At 33.2% G+C, this 19,690-nt stretch overlaps 1 protein-coding gene across 2 annotated transcripts in view; it reads right to left on the reverse strand.

Annotated features, from left to right (window-relative positions):
* CADM2 (cell adhesion molecule 2) overlaps positions 1-19,690 on the reverse strand; it is a 1,061,613-nt gene that overhangs the window by 72,561 nt on the left and 969,362 nt on the right. For both annotated transcript variants that reach the window (XM_024740847.1, XM_024740846.1), the window contains exon 7: positions 8,367-8,545. In XM_024740847.1, coding sequence (XP_024596615.1) covers positions 8,367-8,545 — 179 coding nt within the window. The remainder of the gene's footprint in view (positions 1-8,366; positions 8,546-19,690) is intronic.

Here is a 19,690-nt window from a genome sequence, read left to right on the forward strand (position 1 = left end):
CTATGTCTCCTGAAATATTAAAATTAATGAGGGGACCTTGAAACATCTGTGAAATTGCACCATGGTAAAACATATGAGTGAAAACACCTCACTGGTTTATTTTTACTAAGAAGTCCAGGCATAATTGAGAGTGTTTACTTATTTATTATAGGATCTACAGTGCCTGGCCTAGCACTTTATATACAGCAGATACTCAAGAAAACATTTCCTGGAATAGTAAAATATTACTAGTAGTAATATCATTGTGATGTGGATTTTCAGGCCATGCATCAGAGAAGTTTTACATCTGTTTACATTTAAAGATAAATGTTATCTTTATAAGAGATGATATATTAAAAAAAGGGAAAGGATATAGATTTCTAAAAAACAAATCCAGTTTTAAGTTAGCTATCGTCATAGAGTTTTGTGAAAAGATAAACAGACATGTGAAGTCAATTGCAAAACTCTTCTAATTTCAAAGATTTCTATTGGAGATGTGAATTCTTCTATACACAGTTATTCATACTGTGCACTGCTTAAATCCATAAGGTGGCATTTACATATGGATTGCCAAGTAAATACATCTCACTTATTTTCCCAATATTGGATGAAAGTTAAAGGTCTTGATTTTGGTGACCAAGGAATGAATACTATTACCCTGATTTGGTTCAGAAGTTAGGGCAGTGTATACACACACATACACACATATACACTTAGGTATATATGTGTATATATGTGTATGTATATGAATATGGGTTTGTTCATATTTATGTATGTATATATGTATCTATACATACATATGTGTATTATTTTATTAAGGTTTCTTCTGTTGAAAGAGAGAAACAGAGAGATAAAGAAATTTAATTAAAGAAATATTTTTGATTGCCTGCTATTTAGAAGGCACTGCTCCAAGATAAGATTTCTGCTTTGTGCATATAACATATGAACATAAATGCATACATATACAATATATGTACATGTGTATAATACACATATACATGTACATGTACATATCTACAATCAAATATACAACAAAAATACCAAATAATGATAAATGTCCTGCAGAGAATTAAAATAAAGTCATATGTGACTGGGAGAATGGTTTGGAAACAGTGCCAGCAGAACTTGCTGATGAATTGGAAAGAAGGGCAGAGAGGATTCAAGGATAATTCTTAGATTCTGGAACAAGTATGTTATATGTTGTTACAATGTTTGTGACAACTACATTTTTGTAAGAAGCTACAAAGCAGATTTTATGTAAAATCTTCTTCTAGTTAGGCATGCCATTGTTTCTAAAAAGGAATGCTAACAATTTCCCCCCATGGGTGATTGAATATTGATTGAATTTCTCTAATGAATTAATGCATATATACTTGGGGAGAAGAGCTCTATACATTTTATAAAGCTATAATCTAGCCTTTTTTGCACATAAAAAAATATATAGAAAGACTAAGTGCCATGGGTATAACCCTTCTGTTCTGAAATTGACAGAAAAGATCATACATAAAGAGTGCAAGGGAAAACATTTTAAATGTTGGATTTGTTGGGTGGTGGAGTCTTTCTTCCCTTCAGACAGGAATGAGGGTTTTCCGCGTGGACACTATAGTCAGTGATCCATCTAGGTACCACAGAAACATTTACTTCAGAGTGGTATCTCAATGAATTTTTACCTTGAAAGGTGAAACTTTATCCACTTCAGGCTCATCTTAAAGGAATGAAATTTAGCCTCAACTCCATGTTGAGTAAGCCTGTACATATCCACTTTTCAAAATGCTTTATAATGAAAGCAGTGCCCCTGTCTCCACTACTTGATCCCATTTCACTTCTCTCTGCAGAGTTCAACAGCATATTCATCCAGTCAGAGGTACTGCTTTCCCACAGGCATCACAGCTCTCCCTGCTTATTCATGTCCAGAGATGCTATGTTTTATCTCAGCGATTAAAGAAGGTACTGTTTTAAGACTCATCCAGCTAGTTTATTGTCTGGAAACTCTCAACTGGAGATGAGAGCAGCAGCCATAGGCTTCTTCCATCAGTGCACTCTTTGTTGTTCCACATGGATGTCTTTTCTATCCTTTTCTTCCTACACCATATATTTTTCTATCTATGCTTCTAAAAGAAAGCATCTCCAAAGGAAAAATGCTCATTATGAGCACACAGAATCAATTTACCAACTGGTAGGTCTGTTTCCATGTGAGGAAACAGATTTTAGCTGAATCCCTTTCAAATGTTTGCTAGGCTGGCTGTACATCTGTCCATTAATCCAGTCTTCTCTTTTCTGCTCCCCACCCACTCATCTGAGCCCAAAGATTCACTCTCTTATTTCCATTTTGATCTGTATTACCTTTCCTAACAGCACAGCTAAGCAAAAAAATCATGTAGACTCTCAATGTTTCTAAATGTTTTGTTGCTGGATAATTATAACAGTAAATGTAAGTGTGACTGCCAAATTTTTAGTCTAGCTACATATTTACTATGAAGCACAGAAGTACACTCTTAATTTTAATTAATGAGAGTTCTCATTAGCTTTCAAATCATTGATAATCATAGAAGGAATATATAAAATATATACCTTAAGACTAGGAAAGTATGTATTATAATCATATTTGCTTAGCTCTAGAGTAAGACAAATTTAAACACAAATTTAGGATATTACTTTATGATATTCCTAATCTGTTTCATAATTAGTATGGCATGCATCTATATATGTATTATCTATTTTGCTAAATTTAGGATCAGGAACTAAAACCCTAAAGCAATTGAATTTATATCTTGTACCTTAGTTAAGTATTTGAAGAAGATAACAGATGGTTTGGAAATGTGTGTTAAAGTGAAAGAAAGGCTACCCTCCATGACTCAATTTCCCACTCTCCCATGGTAAACAAATTGACTGAAAGGAAGAATCAGCACCTGGGATGGGAAGTGAACCTGCATTTACCTGTAGTCTCTGAAAGAGACGGGTATCTAAATGAAAAACAAAGTTTGGAAGCTTGGTTTGATGCAGGAATTTGTAATATCTTGGTGTACAACATTCTGCCTCTGCGTAATTTTGACATTTATTATTAAACAATAAAGGTAAAGTGAAACGAAAGTAGCAGTTGTATCAATTTTTTTTAAGCTGGAAAGGCATATTTAATAGTTTGATACCTTTCACTAAATGAAAACACATAGATATTTCTAGCAGTAATATTCTCTTATTATAAAAATTAAAAACCTGAAACACTATTTTTATAAATGTTCTTACTAGCTAACAATAAAATGTGATGGATCTTATTCTATGTATGTGTTATATTTTTCAGGTAAATTATCCTGGAAACAAGCAAACAAACAAAAAGCAATATCACATTTTTCATCAGTATTCATTTCAATAGATACATGAATAAATATATAAAACAAACCATAACTGTCAAGTGATATTTTAGGAATACAAAGTCAGCAACTGTCAGTAAACTGATTGGCATTACATAAACAAGCTTTTTATACTATTTCACTTTCTACTATAATAATAATACTAGTTATGAAAAATTTTACTTGTTTTTATATGGTCCTACATATGAAATTTGCTAGAAAAAGCTAAATATGTACATATAAAGAAAAGTAAAAATGTGGAAAGGTGCATAGTGGGTAATTTTATTCAAAATAAGAATAGTAAGAGTTAAGATAATGAAGAAGTAATGAATTGTTATAAAAGCTTATTTCTGTAAGTCAAAAACAGTGAAGTAATGGAATAAAAGTAGTGGTAAGATAATTTTAAATTTCATATAAGGGCTACTACGGTAATATGAAAAGTAAATTTGAAGAGAGATGGTGAGTATCATGAACAAAGTTCTGGAATAGTGCATCTCAACTCTGCCATGACTGTGTGAGACAGCCCTGAGATGGGTCCTAAGTGGAGTGTCCTCTCCACTGAAGCTCACACTGGACTCCCCCTTACTCTTCTCTACAGTGTGGACCTGCCATAGTTAGTACAGCTACTGGCAGAAGAAGAAATAAGTTACTCATTTTTTCTACTTGTATTACTGTATTTCTTCCCGAATTCTGGGGAGGGCAGATGATAGTAAAAGAGTTCCAGCACCACTGTCCATCTTCCATATGTATTCTGAGGCGTGGTTATGCCTTTCTCTAGCATAAGTGTGAAGGGAGATCAAAGGCTTTGGGATAGTTGAGGAGGAAGAAGTATAGGATTTGGGGGGAAGTGGTAATTTATGTTTTCCACTCTTCATAGATATTCTTTCAAAATTTCCCAGGTACTATAAATTTCTGACACTTTCAAAAGAATACTTTTTAAATAAGTGGATGACAAATAAATATAAGGACTTGAATCATCCCCAACCACAAAATAAGATTAATCTCAGGTCATTCTCACTTCTGTGCAGCCATTCCTTGTGTGATGAATAGGTATCTTCTATGATCTCTATACTAAAAGATGGAGATCTGGGTAGTATTTCTTTGAGGAGAGGATATTTTACCTAAACTTTCTGAACTTGATGTTGCATCAGAGAAACAAGGGTGATTATAACTTTTATCCTGCTCTCTCTCTATTACTAATTTGCTGTAGTGTTGATTTTTAATGATCTTCTCTATTGCTTAGTTAACAAGAATATAGAATTTTCTCATTCTTCAATAGGGATAACTTAATTTATGCTCTGGGTACCATTCAGGGAAGACTATGGGCAGTAAATTGTACACAACCTTTGGGTAAATTTTGTACCAGAGCACTGGACTGAGATTGCTTTAAGGTGTCATAAGACTACTAGTAATATTATAATAATAATACTCTGACTTATTATATATCTATGTACCTGGCACTGGTGGGTACTTCTATTTATGATGTATGCCATTTGTTTATAAATAATCCAGAAGTACTGTGTTACTTTTTTTTTTTTTAATTCCAGACACTTGGACCATGTTGTCACAAACTCTGAATATCTACATCATTGTATAGCCATACTCCTATAACTCTGATTTTTGTACTATACTTACTTGAATGCTTATCATTCATGTTTAACTCTAAGCTTCTTGAGTGATATTCACCTTTGCTCCTATAGTGCATTTGCACTCAGTGAATAAATGCTAAATACTTATTTGGTGAATGAATGAATATCTCCTTTGATCTCAGTTCTCTAAATAGTAAAAACAGCAGTGGAACAGCATATTTCAAGACCATTAATATGGAAGTAATTAGCCATTCAAAAGAAAGAAATAGCATGATAACAATAATAACATGAGAGTAACTTCAATATTTATTATACAGAAGCAAAAAACAAAAAAAAACTACTGTGCTCACAGGAATTAATAGTATCACTATGGCTACTAATTTAACAGATCAATTTTTCCATTGCTGAGCTTGTTAATGAAAAAATGGTACCTTTTTTCCTAATGGAATCTCTACAGTGCAAACATTTCAAAAGTGTAATTTTTTTTTTTGCGATACGCGGCCTCTCTCTCTCTCTCACTGTTGTGGAGCACAGGCTTCGGATGCGCAGGCTCAGCAGCCATGGCTCACGGGCCCAGTCGCTCCACGGTATTTGGGATCTTCCTGGACCGGGACACGGTTCCGTGTCCCTTGCATCGGCAAGTGGACTCTCAACCACTGTGCCACCAGGGAAGCCCCCAAAGTGTAATGTTTTATCTTACAGGTATTTGTATACATGTACTGAATTTTGTTAGGCCTTTCATTGAGAGTGAGAACCAGACTGGCAGTTTCAAATTACCATCTGAAATTGTAATGTTTAAATTTGCAAAGGTATCATGGGGGTTAGGGTGGAGGGGAACACTCCAGTGTCCATGACATACAAAGTCAGTGCTGTTAACAATTAAATGTGAAAACATTTAAATAATGCACTTCCACTGACACCCAAAGAATAAAATCTAACCATTTAGGATGGTACCTAGATAGCAGATGATTTCACAGCAAAGTGCTCTGACCTCCATCAAGTTCGAATCAATAGAACCTAGGTAACTATGGTAGAATCAAAGACAGTCTCAGCTCATGAAAGGCTCTTCTGTGCTAGAGCTATATTAAATTATCACAGCTAATGTAAAATCAAACTTGGTGTAAAAGATAAAAGGGTAAAGTTCTCACGAATGATCACTTATCACTTCATTCCGAAATGCATACAGCATTCATTATAGATTGAAATACCACTCAAATTTCACCATTTACTTGGGTTTTGAAATGGCCAAATCATTAACAGAAGAGAGTAGCTTTTTATATTTATACAACCAGTGACTAATGAAACATTATACCCTGTGAGCAAAGGAGGAAAAAAAACCCTTTATTTTGTAATGAACCCAATTGGAGCCCTTTTTAAACACAGTGTATTATGGTTTCACTGTTTCATCGAGCCTCTCATTACTTGTGTCAATAATCCTAGGTAAACCACTGTTGAACTTCACAGCATTTATCTAGTAGCATGAATAGCATTAATCTATGGGGTGCTTTTGATGAATTGTAGTTCAAAAAGCAAAGCCAAAAATGACTTCTTACAAAGTGCTCAGAGAAGTATTTATTAGAAATGTCAACTGCCAACTACCTAAAGGTAGCTTGGCTATTTAGGAAATCATGCTGTTGGCTAGCTTGCAAACACTGAGAAAACATATGCATTTTCCCCACTTGAATTACTTTAAAAAAACAAATAACATACTTTTCATCTAAGTATATTATTTTTTCTGTCACTTCCCTTCTAATTCTCTATATTTTTATGTCATATTGCTTTCAACACAATGTGACTTGCTATGCAACATGCCCCAGGTTCCAAAACTGTTAGGTGAGACAAGCGCTTATCAAGTTGAGGGTGAATCAGACTTCATTTCCTTGACTGCAGGATCTAAACATCCAGGTCAGCACAAACTGAAAGCTACTCCTGGATCCTGCTCTAAGGATCTAACTTATCTTCTTGACACACTCAGTGGTTGTTATATTCTCTCTGGCAGTGAGCCCGGTAGGGTTTATCTACAGGGGGTTACTACATTTAATTCCAATTTATCAGTCTAATTTGATTAGGCTGATCTTTCCCAAAAGCTGGAATTTGCACAATTCATGAGATACTAGAAATTACCCTCTCAGCTCTGTTATCTTCAAGATGTCTATATGTGGAAAGTCTATTCAATGCAAGACTTTGTTTGCCTTCAAGAACAAAAGTGTTATGAAGAACTGAGAAATAGTAGACACTAAGGCAATTTGAAAATAAAGTTGTAAATTGACTTAATACATTATTCTTTTTCCAATTTTGGCCGGTATCATAAAAAAGTAAACAACTTGGAAAAAAACACAAATGGGATTATTTTTCCCCTAAAATTAAATCCCTTTACAAAGAATTAGACTTTATCCCCCAAATTCCTTTTTTGGAAAGGTATAAAATTAACTCATGCTTCTTACAGTTATTTTATACTTAGGTTCATGAGAAAGATTTCAAATAAGTGTACTCCCTTCAGGATTTCTAAGATCCATTGGATTTATTACAGCATTGTGTAATTTTTACACAGTACTCATTCAAATACTGTAATATTGTGTAGAACACAACATTAGTCTTAAAAAAATGTTTTCTTGATTGTTTTAAGATTTTTCTTAAAAAAATCTTACATTCTCTAATGCTTTTTTCTCTTGGAGATTCACATTGTACCCTATAAATAAACTCTGAGAAGTCCTGCAATAAAAAAATCTGACTAATTTTGTTTATTGTGATATTTATCGATTTCAGAAAAGTTCATCTTCGTCTAACAATATGTTAAAGCTACCTCATGAACAACTTGCCCTGGCTTTTGGAGTTTAGGAAAAACAGAGATTATTTTTAATCTTGGATATTGGCATGTCTTTTTGCCATTTTCCTATATTTACTCAAATTGTGAGATCATTGCAGAGGAGAAAAAAATGTCTGTGGGTGTTTCAAATTATTGTTCATAAGAAATTAGTGCAGTTTTCACTAGTATTATACACCTCTGTCTTTGCTACATCTCGATTACATGCTATCTCTCTTTGTAAAACTAGTAATAGTGATTATAAAGCATATTTTTATGATAATACTACCAAAATTAACTCAGGGAAAATATTGTTTTCATGATTCTGATTTATAATTTAAAGCATAAATGTAAAGAAAACCATTAATATGATTTACTATTCACCACCAAATATTATACAGTATATTTATAATTAAAAAATCTTTCACAAATATAAATTTTATTTCGAGTATAGGCTGTAATTTTATTTTATTAGTTTGACTTGAAACATATTAATTGTGAATCATGGAGATATTTACACTTATGAGAAGTCCTTGTGAAAGAAAAAGAAAACCCGTTTAAATTTGTTTATTATTCTAAAGATTTTGATAAATTTAAGCAGTTTTTCAGGTCATTCTTGCATGTATAATAATGTCAAAAGGTACTCACCATGTACAATGAGAACATACTCTGCGCTGCTTTGGCCAATGGTATTTGTGGCTTCACATCGATATGTACCATTATCCGTTTTGTTGAGGAAAAGAATGTTTAGCTCCCTACCACTCACAACCATTCGGTCAGGATCTGGTAATTCTCCGCCATCCTTTGTCCACAAAACAGGTTCTGGCCTATTGGATTTAAACATGCATATAAACAAAAAACATATGAAATGTTACATATTCTGTGAATTAATTAAGGAATTTATAAATATTTAACACTCATTTCATGGATAACTATGTGCTAACTTCTATAAGGTACCAAAAGAATCATAATGCACTCACTCAGAAGATTTTGGAGGTATGGCAATTATAATTTTATTCTATTCTCCTTAACTAAGCAGACATGTATTAAGGAGCTAATTAGTTGAGTCACTATAGTAGTCACTGATAGATAGCAGGTCCTGCAGCCCAGATTCTGTGGCTAAATGTCTCATACCTGCTAGTCTCTGGAGGATTGCCTGTGGGCTACTGGAGCAGTCTTCCACAGAAGTACCTGGAATTATACCTTTGCATTTGGGGCCACCATTGTGGGGCACAGCTTTGCCTGAAACCACCTGAAATTTCTCCCCCTTACCTTTCCTGCTTTCTCATCCCTCTAGAGGTTTTTTTTTTCTGCAAGTTATCTCTTTTCTTTTCTTTCCTCCTTAGCTTTACTGAGATATAACTGACACACAACACTGCACTAGTTTAAGGTGCAGAGCATAATGATTTGATATATGTAAATGTTGTCACATGATTACCACAATAAGTTTAGTGAACATCCATCACCTCACATAGTTATTTTTTTTCTTGTGATGAGAACTTTTAAGATCTACTCTCTTAACAACTTTAAAATATACAATCCAGTATTATTAACTATAGTTGGCATATTATACATTATATCCTTAGAACTTATAACTTGAATTTTGTATCTTTTGACCACCTTCACCCATTTTCCCTATCCCCCACCCCTGCCTCTGGCCACTTCTATTCAACATTTTACTGGAAGTCCTAGCCAGAGCAATTAAGCAGGAAAATAAATAACAGGTAACCAAATTGGAAAGGAAGAAGTAAAACTGTCTTCATTTGCAGATGATATGATAGCACATAAAGAAAACCCTAAAAATTCCACTAAAAAGCTCTTAAAACTAATGAATGAATTCAGTAAAGTTGCAAGATACAAAATCAATAGACAAAAATCAACTGAATTTCTATACACCAGTAATAAAATATCAGAAACAGAAATTAAGAAAATCTATTTTATAATTGCATCAAAAATAATAGAATACTTAGAAAAAAAATGTAACCAAGGGGGTGAAAGATCTGTACACTGAAAACTATAAGACATTAATGAAAGAAACTGAAGAGGTCAAATAAATGGAAAGATGGTCTTTGCTCATAGATTGAAAGAATTATTATTAAATGTCTATACTACCCAAAGCAATCTACAAATTCAATGCAATCCCTATCAAAATTCCAATGGCATTTTTCACATAAAAAGAACAAACAATCCTAAAATTTGTATGCAACAACAAAAGGCCCCAAATAGGCAAGCAATCTTGAGAAAGAAGGAAAAGCTGGGGGTTTCACACTTCCTGATTTCAAATGATATTTCAAAGATATAGTACTTAAAAGAGTATGATACTGGCAAAAATATAGACACATAGATAAATGGAATAGAAGGTTCAAAAATAAACCCATGCATATACGGTCAATTAATTTTTGACAAAGGAGGTAAGAATACACAATAGGGGAAAGGACAGTCTCTACAATAAATAGTGCAGGGAAAACTGAAGTGCCACACACAAAAGAATAAAGCTGGGCCCCTATTTTACGTTATACATAGACATCAACTCAAAATGGATTAAAAACTTGAATGTAAGACCTGAAAATGTAAAACAGAAAGAAGCTCCTTGGCATTGGTCTTGGTGATGATTTTTCAGGTTTAACACCAAAAGCAAAGACAACAAAAGCAAAAATAAACAAGTGGGACCACGTCAAATTAAAAAGCTTCAGCACAGCAAAAGAAACAACTTAAAAAATGAAAAGGAAGCCTATGAAATGAGAGAAATTATTTGCAAATATTATGTCTGGGTAAATAAGATAAGGGGTAAATATCCAAAATAAAGAAAGAGCTCATACAAGTCAGCAGCAAAAAACCCTGATTAAAAACAGATAATCTGAATAGACATTTTTTACAAAGGAGATATACAAATGGACAACAGGTACATGAAGAGATGCACAACATCACTAACAGCCAGGGAAATGAAAATCAAAACCACAATGAGATAACACTTATACCTGTTAGAATGTCTGCCTTCTAAAGGACAAGAAGTAATAACTGTTGGGGAGGGTGTGGAGAAAAGGGAACTCTCCTACACTGGTTGTGGGAATGTAAATTGGTGCAGCCACTATGGAGAACAGTATGGAGGTTCCTCAAAAAATTAAAAATAGAATTACCATATGGTCCAGTGATTCTACTTGTGGGTATATATCCAAAGGTGGGGGGGAAATCACTGTTTCAAAAAGGTATCTGCACCCATATCCATTTTAGCACTATTTACAATAGACAAGACATGGAAACAACTTAAGTGTCCATTTACAAATGAATGGATAAAGAAAATAAATTCCAAATGTAATGGAATACTATTCAGTCATTAAAAAAAAGAAGGAAATCCTGCCATTTGTGACAATATGGATGGACCTTGAGGGCATTACGCTAAGTGGAAAAGTCAGACAGAGAAAGATGGATACTATATGACTTCACTTATATGTGGAATCTAAGAAAAAACTGAACTCATAGAAACTGACAGTTCTCCTTTAATCAAATACTTGCAAACAATTCTCAAAACCTGCTTTCAGGGAAGAAAGGATAAATGAATCATGAATTTCTGTCTTCAAAGAGTTCAGTCTTATGTAATTGTTAATGATAAGAATGGTTATTAGTATCTATCACCATGTGTTGACAATGTCCTAGTTACTTTACGTAGATTTACTATAATCCTTGTAAGAACACGGTGAGTATCATTTTAAAAAATATAATGCAGATAATAATATAGAAGATTAGAGATGTATTCAAACCCTGGTCTGAATCCATAGTCAATGCTTTGCCCACTACCCCTTGTGTTCTAACATGATGAATATTTTCCTAGTTCTTCTATGTCAAAATTTTTAAATTTAAACATGATTTTATCTTACCATTATAAATTATTTTCAAAAAAGCTTTAATTATTTGTTTATTTTGGTGAAAACGTTGAACTTATGCTTTGTTGTCGTGAATACAATTAGAACATAGGTCTTGATAAGTGGTGCCTATGACTACCACAGCTTTTCTAAGATGAAGAATATATATTTTTCTGACAAAATTTTGTAAAAGAAATAAAAGTTGTGAACCAAATAATAATAAATATTGTAAATTGTATCAAAATAAGTAGATCAGCAGTATGGTAAAAAAGTCACTTAGTTTTTTAGTAAAAGCTTGTCACCTAAAAACATTAGAATAATACAATAATTTATATCATCCAATTATATAGACAACTCATTCTGATAGCATCTTTAATGAAAGTCAAACCATTAATACTTCTCAACTCCCTTCATATATTCCTCATTTGCTTCTTGCTATTTGAATTTACTAATTCTTATTTTAAAACTGATAGACTGGATAATCTTGGACCATAGACATCCTTAAAATTCTTTAAATAAAAAAGCAGGCACAATAAAACTATGATTAACTGCATGTAAGTGAAATAATTAGAAATTGCATCCTTTCTACAAAGCCACATAAGGCCAACATTAAGATAACAGTTACATTAAGGATAATTTGAATTTCAGAAAATTCATCCTTAAAATACTGCTTAATAGAAATATTTTATTATATTAAGAGGCAATATTTCTTCATATATAAGTTGGAATTTAAACACACAGATATAATTATATGCAAATACCTATACATTTCCATACATAAAATATACTCCCCAAATCTAAACTGTCAATTTTTTCTCTGTTAGTGTTCATAACTTTAAGTCATATCTTAAAGCACATGGCTCTGTAAATATGTAATTAAATTTAGATATATATTTTAAATTTTGTGTATAGAAATGAAGTTAAAGATCTAGAAAAATTATTCAAGTTGCCAGTATTTAAAAAACTTTTTTTCTAAAATAATAATTCTCTCTTTTAGGAAATAATGAAAAAACACCTGCAAAAATGGTTAACAGGAGATTACAGCAGTATAAGTCACTCCTGACACCGAACACTGCAGGATTCTTGATTGTACTCTGATAAAACTTCAAGGTGGCAAAAAATGTTACCACCATAAGATGCAATTTTAACAAAATGGAGGTTAGAGTTTACACATCGATTAAAAATAGCCTACACATATTCCAATTAGTACTTAAAATGTTCAAGCTTCTTAATAAAATAAGCTTCACCATAAAAATATTAACTGGTTTAGCAAGTCTTGATACAATTTGTGTTTCATCTTAATAAAGAGGGCCCCTAGGCTTTCTCTAATTGGAACCTAGAATGATTGAATTTCTTGCTGCAAATGAATAAAAATCTTCCCTGCTATTCAGGCAACCAAAGGAGATCATTTAAAAAGTGGTTCCAGTCTACAGTTTCTACGTGATAAGGCTGAAAAAGAGTAGAAGCCAGACACCAGGAATAAGAGGACAGTGACACAGCATCAGGCATGAGATAATACTGTATAACTCTACAGCAAGAATATTAAGATAGCCAATCCAGAGAGTTGCCCCTTTCAAAGCAATTAATTTTCAACTAAAAGTAGAAAATCTTCTGAATGAGATGAAATTAAATTTATGTTTGTCTACCAAATCTATAAGGCTGCAAAAGATGTTTTGTTTTCTTAGGTACCTAAAAATATTTGTGTAGCAGTTTCTTCCTAGGGTAAGCAAAAAACAACAAGAAAATAAAAGTGAAAAAAGGAACCAAATATGCTTTTATATTTATTCTCTTGTATTCTAACGTCTTGGTGAAGTTGTTTTTATCTTAACAGACTTCTAAAAAACTTTTATTGACTCACTGTTTTGTAGATATCTAATAGGAGAATCTCTGATATCTTTAACAATTCCTTATTTATAAATTAGTGTTGGAAAGAATTGCCACAACTTTCTCAGACTACCAGTTTATTTAATATTTGAACTAGATATAAACATAATTACTAATATCCACTGAAACTCCACGATACAGATCTCCTAAGGAAAGAATTCTCCTAGTATCCTTACAAAGTGGACAAGAGTAAAAGGTCTTCCAAGTTTTGGAATGGATACACTCTCCAGTATCTTCCTTTTCCCAAATGGCTATATCCCCCTTGAGTTCTGCAATGTCTTTTCCTTCAATAAGCACAGTACATGTTGGGTTCTAATTCTAAAATTAATCCTGTGAAAATTAAGTTACTTTTTCTAGATAAAAGAAAAACATAAGTTACTGTAATAGCATTCAAGTAAACATCTTGTTCTGGCTCAAAGGAAAAAGAAAGAAATTACATACTACAATTACATATATCTTACATTTCCTTTAATATAAGACAAAGCATGAACTTATATTTAATAACTTGGGGCCTTATATGGCACACGAAGATGACTACTGCATTTATTGTAGTTTAGAAATTCCATGGGTGGCAGTAGATGTGATTGAAGCTTCAATACTCAGGAGATATTTTTAAAGCCTAATTCCCCTTTATTTCTTATAATATTTTTACTCTAAAGTGAAAGAAGGTGGTGGGAGTTATGTAAACATCTTGATTCCTTTTTCTGCTTTAAGCAAACTTTTAATTCAAGAAATTATACTGCAGAGTCTGTATATAAAACCTCAGCATTCATGCTATCAAATTTTTAGAGAAATGGAGGGAGAGAACTTAAATGAAAATTAATTGAAAAGTGGGTTTGAAATTGGTTTCAAGTGGAGAATTTTAATTTTATTGGGTTCCCATAGGGAGGATTCTGAGAGAAATCTAGCCTAGGCAATCTCCATTGGGTAGATGGATATTGTATCCATAAACCACAGTCCAAACTTTGTCAATCAAGTGAGGAAGAAGAAAAAAGGAAAATAGGAAAACAGAAGCTGGGGTTGTTTGCTCCTTTTTTAAAATTTAAATACAAATACAAAGGAAGTTCAAAGAGTAGCCTTTCTCAAAGCTGTGAAACCAATTCAAAACATAATTTTGTAATGAGTCTCAGATGGAAGCAAAGGATATGGTAGATAAGCAGAAAGAGAATGAAAGGGATTACTTGTGGAGTTATTTATTATGTTGATCATTTCAAATTTAAAGATACATAAAGGATTATTTTGTTATTGAGGATCAAACAAGATGTTTCTGAACATAGTTTGTAAGTAATTTTCTATATATATTGAAAGGTATATTCTTAATTATTGTAAAAATATTGATCTAGGTCCTTGGAGAATACATACAAGCTGTGATTTTTCCTCAGATTTGATTGTTGTGTAACTTAATTATAATGAAATTTGTTTTCCTTTTATTCTGATATTGATTTTATACTTTTCATGGCAGCAATTCTTAAAACATCAAATAAGTTTTACTATTAGCCAAGTTAACTTTGAATGTTTTACTTATCACAATTGAGGTTTGTTTTAAAACATAATCAATGAAACATTTATGTGTCTGTCTTTATACGTATAGTTTTGCTTAAGGGAAAACAAAACTTCAGAAACGTTTTATAGTAGAGTAATCTTCAATGAGTCTCGATGGGTTTAATTACCAGAAAATGTCCTACTCTTACACTTACATCTTAAGACAGGTAAGAGATCAATGAACATTTTTGTTGTTGCTGTTAATTAAAGTATACCTATATATTCTTGACTAGATACTTCATAAGGTTACACAATTATTATCTAACAAGTATCTATAAACAAATCAGTGCAAGTTTTGAACCAAGAATTATGAGGGACATAGGGAAACTAAAATAATATCTGTTCTGAGATATTATACCTTAATAGTTTACATAAAATATGTCTAATCAAATATAACGTTTGGCAGGCTATGGTAAGTGGCATAAATGAGTTATAAAAAGTCATAAAGATTCATCATATCTGCATTAGGAACATTGCAACAGGCTTTATGAAAGATATAACTTTTGACTCATCTCTCTAATTATGGCAGGATTTTGAGTGGTAGAAACGGAAGATGACAGCTCAAGAGGAGTCAGAATCCTGGTTAGGATGCTTGCCTTCCAGAGGCCGTATTGTTGAATAGATGAACTTAAACATGGTGAATGCCTGGAAAGAGTATAAGGTTACTAGGTGATAGTGTTATTGGCTAAGATAACAAATTAGGAAAGGGCAAAGTTAAAAGTATTTGATGTGATAACTGAGCTGGGGGTAATAAAATCAAAAGCCAAGATGTAAGTTGATATTAAGGAACAGGACCAAATATGCTCATAAGAAGCTTAGTCCAAGACAAAGTTTTGTTTTGTTTTTGTTTTGTTTTGTTTGCAGTAGGCGGGCCTCTCACTGTTGTGACCTCTCCCATTGCGGAGCACAGGCTCTGGACGCACAGGCTCAGTGGCCATGGCTCACGGGTCCAGCCGCGCCACAGCATGTGGGATCTTCCCAGACCAGGACACGAACCTGTGTCCCCTGCCTCAGCAGGCAGACTCTCAACCACTGCGCCACCAGGGAAGCCCCCGAGACAAAGTTTTTAGGACATGAAGCTGAACATGAAAAAATATTATTTTACTATTAGACCAGAAGACTGATGATGCCGTTAATATGGAATACAGAATGAAATATGGTAGGAAACATTCTGGTCATAAAGAGGAGGATGAACAGAAGCAAAGAAATGAAAAAGTTTGGAATAGAGAGGTGGGGGGTAAAAACAAAAACCTGTACATTTAAACCTTTACGTTTTTTAGCCTGGCACTCAACCCTGGCCTTGAGTATCATGTGGAAAAATCCAGACTTTCCTGAAAAATAAAAATGCTTTACTAACTCTTTTGAGAAGTAAATATTTCTGAGCAGACTTTCCTTTAAGTATACCAATGTGAAATACCTGGAAAAGAAAAATTCAATGAAGAGACCATATATAGAGTTCTGAAGAGAGAAAACAAAGATTTACATGAAGTTGGAGTAATAATAAAGGCAAGCACAGAATAATAAAATATAATAGAAGAGCTCTTGGGAAAGTAAACATAACTTTTTGGAGCTAGAAAATGTATGGTGTTAGTGAAAACAAAGGAGAAACTCTCCTTACAGAGTCTAGTCTGTATGAAAATAATCTTAGTCCTGAATAGGAAAAAATAACAATGCAAGACCAACCAACTAACCAACCAGATGACAAACAAACAAAACATAAACCAGAGTGGAAACAAACTGAGATACAGTGGAAAAGAAAAGTTGATGATTTCAGCTTAAGAAACTCTAAATTCAAGTGCTAGAAGAAAATAAAGAAATACATCTCGGGGCTTCCCTGGTGGTGCAGTGGTTAAGAATCTGCCTGCCAATGCAGGGGACGGGGGTTCAATCCCTGGTCTGGGAAGATCCCACTTTCTGCGGAGCAGCTAAGCCTGTGCGTCACAATTATTGAGCCCGCGAGCCCCAATTACTGAGCCCGCATGCCACAATTACTGAAGCCCGCGTGCCTAAAGCCTGTGCTCTGCAACAAGAGAAGCCACCGCAATAAAGAGTAGCCCCCACTTGCCACAACTAGAGAAAGCTCACACGCAACAACGAAGACCCAACGCAGCCAAAAAACAAAAGTTTTGCTTTTCTGATATGTGGAAATGTGCCCCATGTATTTTCATAAATGTTTAAAACATATGATTATATGTATACATTTCTGCCCCCTATAGTTCTTTAACACAATATTTAGAATAATTATTTTTGCATAATCTGTATTTTGATACAGCTGGTATCATCATTTGTGAAGTTGGCTCTGTCCTGATATTTCAAATATTTAGGGCTGGAATAATACAATAAGCGAAGAGGGAACAAAAGGAAAAGGAGACTTGAAGAAATTATGCAGGTGAAGAAAATTTAACTACTCTTTAATGTATGTAATTTTCCATTGTGTTTCTAGCCTATTGCAGTTATTTGTATTTCATTTAATAAATATCTTTGTGTATTTGTGTGTGTAAGAGAGAGAGAAAGAGTGAAATAGTTCCTTAGCTTTTTTTCCTCATTGGTCTCCACTCCCTTCTGATTTTAGTGGTTTCTGGACGTGTTCTTCAGTCTCTTGCTATATCTACATAATTCTTAAGGGTTAGTCTTTGCTCAGAATAGATAAGATATTTCCTATACTTGAAAAATTCTTTTTATGAAAAGCAATAATTTTTTCCCTTCTATTTGCAGTTTGAGAATCCCAGTGATTCCTGTTGAAAGTCTCAACAATGAAAGCCCTTACTCAAATATCACCATCAGTACTTCTGCCTGATAGGGTCAAAGGTGTTTAATGCAGTGATAAATGAAGTCAGTTTGAAGTGGGAAATCAAGCCTACTTATTCCATTAAATTGCAAGATGAAAGTCTGATTCTGAATTTATCTACTCAGGTAAATTCCTGAAATCAACTATTGCACTAGTATAGTGTCAAGTAGGAGGAGTCTCATTACATTAAAGATTAGATTCAGATGGGACAATAAAATCAATGTTAACCTCATCATTAGATTTAAAATCTCAATAGAAAATGAGAAATGGATTTCTTCTACCCTGATTAATCTGAGCATATGCTACTTGATTCTGACTTTTTAAGGTACTTCTTTCCTACAAGTTTAGAAACTTGTAGTAGAAATAGAAAATAAACTATATGCAAGAGGTAAGTGCCTTTAGAGACTTGAAAATAATGGCACCTTTTAGAGTGCCTGTGAAATCCTGGACCACTTTTTACTGATAAGGTAGTGTTCATTGATAATTATTTTAACATTTTTGAAAAACAAAGCATTCATACTACAAACTGTATAATTCCAGATGCTTTGTGGCACAAGAAATAAAAGATTATCCCCAGAAAAGATAAGATTGCTATGATCCTGAAGGAGTGACAGATTTTAGCACTGAAGAAAAAATATTCAAGATTGTGACAAATGCTTAAGCTAATCTCTCAAGGACTTTGTGCTAAAGCAAAACAATTACCCATGCCTTATCTACACTTAACATTTTTTTTCCCTTTGGTAAACACGGAATATTAATTCCTGGTTAAAAGATCAAGAAATCTTGAGTAAACATCATTCCCTCATCCAAGCAATAATAAGTCCCTCTTTGTATGTACATTAACCTCAAAATCTCTATGGTATTTTAAAAAATAATTTCTTAAGAAAATATTATTTTCAATTTCTTTGAAACTTAGGAACTCCTTGAAACCTCCTTTGACTAAGATAGACTTTGGAACATTTTCATGCTTTTCAAATCAATAACTTATGAGTCTGAGTTTCTCAGAATTTCCCACCTTATCAACCTGTGTACATTATAAAGACAATTTGATACCATATAAAATGTATCTACAAGCATCCTAATCAGTCAGATGCCTGAAAACCGTTCAGTTCAAGGGCACATTGCAATGACAGGGTCCTATTCTCCATATAAGAGTTACTTTACAATCCATTACTTTCACTACTATAAAATTGTGCTAACTAACCTTATAAGATCTAATACTTATGTTAAACACTATGTCACCATTATAGAACTGTTTCTGTTCCATGACTTCTTTCTTTTCTAATATTAAAACCAATGGTCTTGGAAAAGTAAAAGTAAAGCGCACGTCATTTATCTGGTAGCTAGGGAATTAAATGCTTCATGTAAGTAAATGCTGAAGATAATTGAAATTTAAGATTAAAACATTTGCAAGTATATTTTATTCATTTGGATGAAATCCTTCTCAAAGGATCAAACTTTTCTGCATTATTAAACAGAACATACTTAGTGCCATTCAACTGTTTTTTTTGGAGCTAAGATCTCCTCAGTTTGAACATACATTTTTGTGTAGTGACAGTTTTAGAGAAACTGAAGTGATTAGGATTTAGCATGTTCTTTTCCTGAATGTCCCCAAGATCCAGCTTCACCACAGTTGGTGTTAATGTAACAATTTTCAAATCTTTTGAAATGCGACCTACAGGAAAAGATATATTTTACAGCTTTACACAATGCACAAACATATACACACAGGAAATAAAAGCTTGCTCTTTCGAATGTACTGTAACATCTTCTTTCTTTTTCTTCCTTCCTTTCTTATTCTATTATTTTTCCATTTTATTTTTGTTTTTTAAAAACGGTTTTTCAAATTAATCTGATGACTCATTAAAAGCCACAACCAGCTATTTGAAAAACACTGC

Source organism: Neophocaena asiaeorientalis, unplaced genomic scaffold (genome assembly GCF_003031525.2).
Source record: "Neophocaena asiaeorientalis asiaeorientalis breed wild unplaced genomic scaffold, Neophocaena_asiaeorientalis_V1.1 scaffold420, whole genome shotgun sequence".
NCBI lineage: Eukaryota > Metazoa > Chordata > Mammalia > Artiodactyla > Phocoenidae > Neophocaena > Neophocaena asiaeorientalis.